Raw genomic sequence first — 9174 nt, 5'->3', positions numbered from 1 at the left:
CAGCAGGAGCATTGGGAGCCCTTTTCTTAATACACTGTTGCACTGACTGGGCTGTCACATGCTCCTGCTTTAAAAGCAAGACAAAAAGTTGCTGCCTGGTGCACAGCAGCCAGCTGTTCAAATAAATAATTCAGCTGTCTGGATTGTTTTAAAGATACCAAAAGCAGACAGGAGGCTCCCTCCTTCCTCTTTCCAAAGGATTTCAGCCTCTCATGACTAACTGGGGAATACTAGCCCACAGCATGCTCACTACAGTGCATCAGCACATTAACCATAAGGCAATGGGGAGTTTCTATGTCCTCCCTACACCCCTCTAATTGTAGTGGCTTGTGCCAGAAGATGCCACAAATGGCAGTGTGGGAAGGGTGAGAAGGGGAAATGAGCCTAGCAAGCCAGTAGAAAGAGAAACCCAGCCTCTCGATCCTCACTTTGAAAGTCACAGAAGCGGACCTAGGGGATTCCTAGCAGAAACCTGTAGAGTTCAGAAGGGAAATGTACTATACCTTCTGATAACAGAAAGGGGGAAACATGGGATTGTGGATCTCAGAATCCCCCAAAGGTAGCTAGGGACTGAGAAAACATGAGGGGTGAAGGATTAACCTTTAGAAGGGTACAGTTGAGAAGGGGCCATCATGGAAATGAAGCAGGGTCCAGCTGTGTAAGGCTCACTTTTGCCAGACATAAGGATTAGCTTTGGATAAACATTATGGATATGGAGCAAGACCTGTCAGAGCTGTTAGAGCTTCACCAACAATCAGTTCTTACTAAGCTGATGCCTGACCCTTACCTACAGCAATCCCTTATTGTGATTTTAAAAAAAAAAGTGCTACTTGCTTCCAGCAAGGGCAGCAGGAAATGTAATATCCATTTGGATTAGGCATTAGTCTTGTGGCAGACTGGAAATTGCACTTTGCTTTAATCCTACCTGGCATTAGGGCTTGTTTTGAAACTGGAGCAATCAGGGGAGCAAACCTAAGCCAGAATGCAAACAGAGGACACCAGGAGGAGGGAGGGGCCGCAGGGTGGTCCTGTCTCACCAACAATAGTTTATATTACAATTTTAAGGGGCCTATTCCAGAGAACCTCCCTGTGAGGTTCTCCTGCTGTGTTATGTTGCACAGAGCAGAACACAATTTGATCATGTGAGTGAGCTAAACAGAAGGCATGTATCAAGGTGGATGATGCCAAAGGGACGAAGGAGCTGCCCACTATCATTTCTCTGCAGTGAGTAGATGAGGTCTGACAGTTTATTTTTAACAGGTGGGCTCCTTCTTTGCAAGCCCAACCTGCTTTGTGGCTGGTTTGGTTTACAGGGCATGCATGCACTAGAAATAAGAAGTTGGAAAAGCAGGTCCACAGCAAACAGGTGACTGTGTCAGATAGGACCTTTATCATTACTCTTGTGCCAGCCTAGCCCATCATCTTCATGTGGCCCTTCCAGCAGGCTGACCTGTTCAGAACTAGAAACAGGTCTCAAGTGCAGTCAGGAACAACCCAGCCTGAGGACTGTGCTTTGTGCCTGTAGGCTGAATCCAGACACAAACACCCCATGAAACTGTGTGATGAAGGTGTGCGGGAGGAGAATGAAGAGTTCTGGCCTGGGTACAAATGATTCCAAATTCTCTATTTAGTGAGGAAGACTCCTTGCTGTAGAAGATTAATGCATATTTCTTAAAATGTGTACACAGGAGATCAGATCTATTAGGAGAACTTTGGGGACCAAAGAGGAAAGTTACTCTAACGAGCTCTCTGCAAATCCATATAACATTCCCTGAAGCCCATAAAAATAGGCCACAAGTAAACTCCCTCATAGATGAGGCCCTATAGACGAGGCTGGTTCACTTTCTCTATTTTAATGTAAATATTCCCCCTTTCCCGATTTAATTTTTGGCCCATAGAACCATTTGCTCTGTTTCATAAGCACAAAGCTGCTGAGAAGGAAGATCCCAATATTTCCAAGCCTTATGGTTTATTTTAAAATCTTTGTGTTCTTGGAGGTCAGCTACAAGTGATAGGAACCCATATCCAAAGTGTGTTCCTTTGAATCAATTCCCTTGAATCAACTGCCTCCTAGAGCAACTAATTGGGACCCTGTTTCTCAAAAGGGGATAGGGTCTTGGGTTGCCTTACACCTCAGTACAGCCCTGCCAGCAAAGAACAACCAGTCTGCAACATCAGGAGCAACTTCCACAGCAGCACACCCAGTGAGACCCATGGGGATCACGTGTCACAGCAGCTCAGAGGCTGCAGCAGTCCTTCGAGCTGTACAGGGAGGAAGCAGCTTTCAATTCCAGGCAGTGTTCTATAAGATAAGCAAAAGTAGCCTGAGAGATGCAATGACTCAGCACACCTCCCAAAGGATGAAGCTCTGTCTTCTCCTTGGCTGGCTTCACCCACTTTCTGGGATGCACAAGTCAGCTCCTGGCTTCTCCACAAGGAAAGTTTTGAATATTTTCCATCACTGGGGGCCCCGGAGCCTGAGTGCTGCCAGTAGACACCAGACTTTCAAAGCTGGGTCTTCACTGCCTCACACTAGTGCAAAGTAGGTGTGAAAGGTCAGTTTGCTCAGGTTACTGAGAGCATTCTGTACCTATCTTCCACCCTCTTTGCAAACGCATAAATGGATATAGAAGTGGAGAGTATCTGGGGTCTAAATTCACACGTTTTTATTAACTGTATATTTCAGGCATTCAGTCAAGGTAAGATGTACAAAATCAAACCAAAAAAAAAAAGCCATGGATGATTTCTGTATATAATGAACAGGCTTCAGTTTAGTACTTTTGTGAAAAAGCCAAATAATTAAGACATCAAGTTAAGTGATTACTGTAAAAAAGTGAAACTGAGGAACTCTTGTGTTATTACAGGAGGTAGCAAACTAACCACGTTAAAACAGTATACTCAAAAGTGGTAACATGACTAACATAAGCCAGCCATTTCCTTTTACATCAAAATACATATTTTTCATATCAGATCACTAGGAAAGCTATTAAAATTGGTTGTCTTAGATGTACTAGGATTTAATCGGAAAACGTCTTACTGTCTGTGGAACTGCAGATTGTTTGTTATGGTACAATAGGTTACATTCCACTCTAATCCTGTTTTAAAATGAAACAGTGTAATATAAATATATGTAAAATGGATGCAATGTAGAACTTTGTTGTACAAACAGAATGTAATAGTTATTGTATCCCTTGAGGTCCTTTTGGCAGGGTTTTATCAAAAAACCCTGGAAAAAATCTAATGCACAAAAAAAACAACAACTCGTGGAGCAGTTCGTATGACAACATTCCAAAATAAAACAGTCTTAATAAAATATTTGGTAAGAAAAATTAAGGAACCTGTAGTCCTCACCAAAGGAAATAGGTGTCAGAGAACTGTCATGCAGGACATCAGGCCATTGGTCCATAGAACTTGGTAGCCTGTCTATTATAGTGCCAGGTGCTTCAGAGAAAGAGCCAAGAAACCCAGCATTGCCAGTCATGGAATAACCTGCTCATAGAGAGGTATCACTCTGGCCCTTCTCAACAGAGGCTACCTCATGCCCTAAAGCAGTGATTCTCAATCTGGGGTTCTGCCAGATCCTTTGAATGGTGGCACAGGAAATATTACATAGCACCCCATGTGAGAAGATAAGCAAGAAGCAAAATATGAGGAGATAAGCAGATACGGGCAGGCTCAGACTCTCTCTGCCTTGCTGCTCCCTTGTCTCCACTGCCTGGTCCCTCTACAACAAGGTTAACTCTATAGTATATAAATTCATTTTTTAAATGGGGTGCAGCTCAATTCACAAAAGTTATGGAGGGGTGTCTGGAGCCTAAAAAGGTTGAGAACCACTGCCAGAAAGCATACTGGTTTATAACACTTTCAGTTTGTCTTACAGCTCTACATGGCATGTTATAGCAGATCCTCAGTGCAATCATGTCAGGACCTCTGCTGCTGCCAAGGAAGTGTTGCAAATGTCCCTTGCAGCTTCTGAAATTCTGCATCCCTCTAAGTTGGTGCAGTCACCTGTGTCACACTGTACCCCTGGAGCATAGTGCATTATTTGCCTTGCAGTGATCTGCAATGACTTCATGGGGGACAGGATCTTCTTTACTCACTTTCCTACATTCACTTCAATTTTCTAAAACATTTTGTGTAATGGCTGGATGGCAGCCAATCTGCACAGGTTAGGAATGGCTCCAAACGCAGCTTTGCTCTGACCCCACTGCAGCCCTAGGCAGGCTTCTTCCCCCATGCCCCAAGTAAGAACAGCCAAAAGGATACTCTGATTTCCACTGCCTATAAACAACTACAAGAACAAGGGAGTGGCTGAACTCCCTGCAGACATCACTCCCTTCTCTGCTGTGTTAGCAACACTGAAGCGATCTGTGTAGAAGTTCCTCCATCAGATCTTCCTAGCTAAGGAGAAGTTTCTCTCAGTGAAGCTACCCCCCAAGGCCAGTTATGCCAGTGCTATGTCTGCTGAGCACAGAGATCACAGTAGCTAATCCAGCCCTACATCCAAGAGCCAGGCGGAACAAGCCAAATCAACATGTTGCCAGTCACTTTTCCTTCTCATCTTCTTATCTGATACTGTTAGATCTTCATTCTATTTCTTTTTTCCTTCCCATGATCCAAGAAGGATCACTGCACACACCTTCTGATGTACCTATATTTTAAATAATCTGGTTATTCATATGGGCAGTATCTACTAATGTCCTCATTCTATAGTGTCTCCATAGACTTACTAGGAAAATGATTCTTGTAGACACTAAAAGTCTTTGTTATTCCAATTTATATTGCTCAAGGCTGTACAACTTTTCAAAAGTGCATTGCACAGACCATTCCTACTTTGATTATCTGCTTCAGTAGAAGGACCGAGGACCAGTGCTGAGAGATTTCGAAAATCCCAACCCATGTTACCTTTTCCAGCATTTATATTGTGCGTTCAGTCATTGTCATATTAAAATCTCATTTAAGAGCATCTGTGCAGGCCCACTGTCATTAGTAACCCCAACAGATCCCCTTATAGTACATACATAGCCTCTTAAAAACATTTAAGCATGTCTTTACCAACCCGTTTTATTCTCACCTCTTCAACAGCACTATCACTTAACTCCAGTCTGTAAAGCACTGGTTCTCAACCTTTTTAGACTCAGGGCACCCCTTGGAAAATGCCAGCTCTTAGTTTTCACTAATTTTTTTTACTATGGAAAAATACAAGAAATTCTCCTGCTGCAAAGAACCCAAAAAGACCACAACAGTTCAGAAGGTTTTTGACACTATGACTAAGTACAGATAGTCAAAAAGCCTGAGGCTGAATCAATTCAATCTTTGCAGGTTAGTCTAAACTGCATAGATTGAACCGGTAAGCAAGTGAACAGACATTCACTTCTGATTCTGGAAATGCAGTCACGTGCGTGCAGTGGCCAGCCCAGAAGCCAGGGGGCACTAGAGCACACCTCCATGCTTGGCTGGAGCAGACACCTTAGGCCAAGGCTAGCCTGCCCACCCTGTGAGGGGGAGTTTACGGGGGAGGTGCAAAGCATCCTGGGATGCTGGGGAACCGTGAGTTAACTTGACTCTGGAGGGGATCTGTGATGGAAGTTCAATAAACTGATTTTACCAGTGAAGTCTGATACTACATCCATCCAGGGGTATCTTAAACCAGTTTCAGCCCTATTGAAAGCAGTTTATGTGCACTGAACTTCTGTTTGTTACAGATTTGAACCGGTTTCTGCCCACTTATACCAGTTTGTGTGTATAATTTCTGTCCCTAGCCTATAGATCCTTATTGGAAATCTCTGGGTTTACCTTGTGAATTGTGTAGGTATTTGCACACCTAACAGAGCAACTATTGTATGGCATCCCATTGGCATCCCATAAAATGGTCTCTTGGCATTCCAGGATGCTGCAATGCCCTGGTTAAGAATCACTACTGTAAAATCTCAGTGGTGAGTGACCTCTTTACTGCTCCAAAATGATACTGTCTGAGCTTTACCTCGCTCAAAAATTCATCTCTCAAGCTAGGATATTTATGGGAGGAAAACTGCACTAGGTAAAAAATGGGAGAGTGGGAACTTTAGTAAATGAAATTAGGGCAAGAATGAATAAAAGAATATATAGGGACCAAAACAGTACTGTAGCTAAATTAAGTAGACCAGACATAACCTAGATATGCTTTATGAAGTGGAGGCAGTTCCAGCTAATACATATATTATATATTCACCAGTAAGCCAGTGTCTTTAGCAAGATTGTTTGAATATTACCATATGTAAACATTATATTGATCATACAGATGATGAATTGTTGTATATTATTTCCTTTGTAAATGTGCAATAACCCCTACCTCATGCAATTCCTGTGTACTACTCCAGTGTTGGAGTTTTGTTTCTACATTTGCCTGAATAAAAAAAAAGGTAAAAAAAAGCAAACTATGACATTTAGTCTCATAATCAGAGCAGTCTTCCTCCACATCTTTCCCATATATTTTTCCAGAAGTTCTAAAGTTATTTTCCCACATTTTATTCTAGGAATGAGTAAATGAATGAACTAATTCTTGAAAAGATAAGTCTGAATCTTTCACAACTGATTTCACCTGCAGTTATTTGCGAAGTTTGTTTTTCTTCAACTTCTATTTCTCCTTCTGGTGGTCAAACGTATTAAATGTAGCATATTGCCAGTCTGTTTATCCTATATGCCATTGTCCTGGGATTCTAATCGCTTTCTGGTAACAAGTGAAAGCACATGCTATTCAAAGTTTCCTCCTATTATTTTTTGCCCAATGGATTTTATGTAGTTTACAAATTTCTCCTCATAGTGCATGAATGAGTAAAATGTTAGAATTAAACCTATTGGCCAGTTAATTAAATATTCCTTTCTGTATCCACATTTGGGCATATTAAGTGAAAACTTGATCCAGGAACTTCTGTCTTGAACTTCCACAATCAAAGGTAAGATCTAGGCAAGATATAAAGCTCACTGATATTTTCATAAATTTGTTACTTTTATACTCCCTTTATTTGGTGGAGAGAATATTTTCCATAATATCATTCTAGCTCACTTTTTCCAAGGAAGCTTTGCCAATGTTATCTATTATTTATTTTCCAGTGGTGGCAAACATTAGAAGTAATTGAGCTGTGCTGCTGGCCCCCAAGTTTATTGCATTTGCCTGTTCCAATAAGGGTAGTTTAGCTTTTAGGTGTACCATTAATTTACCCTCACGTTCACTCCCTCCAGCTTTCCCCCTGCTGTCCTCTACTGCATCCAAAGTTTCACATAGTTCTATGACCCTCCTAAAGGATTTAGTTCAGTTTGACACAGACCAAGATTCAAGTCAGTTCTTGTTGTATCTGAACTTCTTAGATTTCAAAACTTTCAGTGTGATAGTTTTCCATGAAACCCACAAAAGATTTGCTCCTGTCCCAAGACTGTGGTAATGCCACATTTTTGCACAGAGTAAGTGCCACCCTGGAATGAAGACACGCAACAGACTTTTGTACTTGGAAAGAACTGAAACTGATGTACTTACCAGTAATCTTCTGCAATAACCAAACCTTCTACTGCCATCTTCTCCAGTCAGCATGAAAGAGAAGGTCTCACTGTAACAGACACCACCCCACATGTTGTTATTGTTATAGCAAGACTTTTCTTCTGCCCTCTTTTCAATCAGGAGACTGATGAGTTTGAAGTAGCCTGGGTACTTAGAAGACAGTCTTTCAAAGTGGGTGCAGCATTATTACCCAGCTGTTACTTTTTTGAATGAATCATGTTGGTGGGGAAGAATATCTACCAGATTGTTCCCTTCTAAACCTTATAAGATAGGTTCAAAGAATTAGAACTAGGTCCTTGGCCACCGCCCAAGAATAATAGCACAAGTTTTGGAGAGGTAATTATACAGCATAAACTTCACTTCACACTCCTTGATGCTGAGGCTACTGTGTGCCAAGTATGCTTGAATTTATCTGGGTTTCAAAGGCTTCAGCAATCTGAAACCCTAGCTGGAAATTTTTGCACTACTGAGGTATCCAAGCCACATCTGTTTTAATCTGTCTGTGCCCTCTATACTAGAAGCCATGATAAGGAGCTTCTAAGCCAGTTCAATACCAGCAGATGATCCACCTTGCATCAGGGCACGCTGGCATGGATTATGGATCCCAACCTTAGGACCGAAACCCAGCAACAGTGCTGCATGAGGCCCTATACTTCACTGGAGGATTTGGCCACCGGCCTACAAAAGCATATGGGTCTCAAGTCGCATCTACACAAAACTGCTTTTGCAGTGAACAGGGGAATCAGGACCAAAATCAACTGGTATTTTGTCCCATATCTGCAGTTATATCCAGGTTGGGTTTTTTTCTCCTTTCTTCTTCCACCAAAAGTTTTCATTTAAAGTACACACACACACACACACACACACACTGCACCCAAGGGACACTGATCATCTTATGAACTGGGAACAGCACAATCCTGCAAAATTCCACTCACTTGTATGCCAAGGCAAATAATATTTTATGGCAGACCAAATTAAACATAATTTTTTAAAACAATAATTATCATAAAGGAAAAGGGGTAGGTGAATGGATTTGTGCCTAGGCTGACAGGCATTCATGATCATTTTTTCAAGCTTGCTGAAACACTTTTGTGTTTGTGCTGTATTACCATGGTCTGTATAATTACAAAAAACATCAGCCATGTACATTTAACAAACATGGGCTAATCAGAAATCTGTCTAGGATCACACAATAATAAGGATCTGCACAATGTTGTTAGCAGAACTACTGGAAGCTTGTACAGACAGTGCCCACACAGTAGTTTAATGCTCCTTCAGTGTTTTTAATCTCTCATAATTTAGGTGCTAGCAAGCACTGAATGATATAGCCAAACAATACAGAATACATCATGCGAAACACCTGCGTTTCGTTTTTGGATTTGGCATTTTGGAGGGACAGTGTTTCATTTCGATGTTTCATAGGGTTGTCTGAATGGCTGTGTTTCATTTTGGATTTGCCGTTTCAGAGGGGCAGTGATTTGTTTCGGTGTTTTGAATCACTGTCCCATTTCATTTCGGCCAAAACTGTTTTGGAGCTGTTTCAGAATTTCAATGGTGTTTCGGCCATAGGCTATAATGGGGAATCACAAAACTGCCTATTACTTTGTCATTTCTTGCCTGATTCAGATGAAACTTGCAGG

The 9174-nt window shown here is 41.7% G+C and overlaps 1 protein-coding gene across 8 annotated transcripts in view; it reads right to left on the bottom strand.

Moving 5' to 3' along the window:
* The window catches only part of ST5 (suppression of tumorigenicity 5), a 236646-nt gene that overhangs the window by 57972 nt on the left and 169500 nt on the right, over nucleotides 1–9174 (bottom strand). For all 8 annotated transcript variants that reach the window (XM_025197391.1, XM_006018213.3, XM_006018216.3 and 5 more), the window contains one exon: nucleotides 7514–7583. In XM_025197391.1, the coding sequence (XP_025053176.1) occupies nucleotides 7514–7583 (70 nt within the window). The remainder of the gene's footprint in view (nucleotides 1–7513; nucleotides 7584–9174) is intronic.

Source organism: Alligator sinensis, unplaced genomic scaffold (genome assembly GCF_000455745.1).
Source record: "Alligator sinensis unplaced genomic scaffold, ASM45574v1 scaffold502_1, whole genome shotgun sequence".
NCBI lineage: Eukaryota > Metazoa > Chordata > Crocodylia > Alligatoridae > Alligator > Alligator sinensis.
The sequence above is the reverse complement of the archived record's forward strand: the minus strand, read 5'-3'. Positions and strand labels throughout refer to the sequence as shown.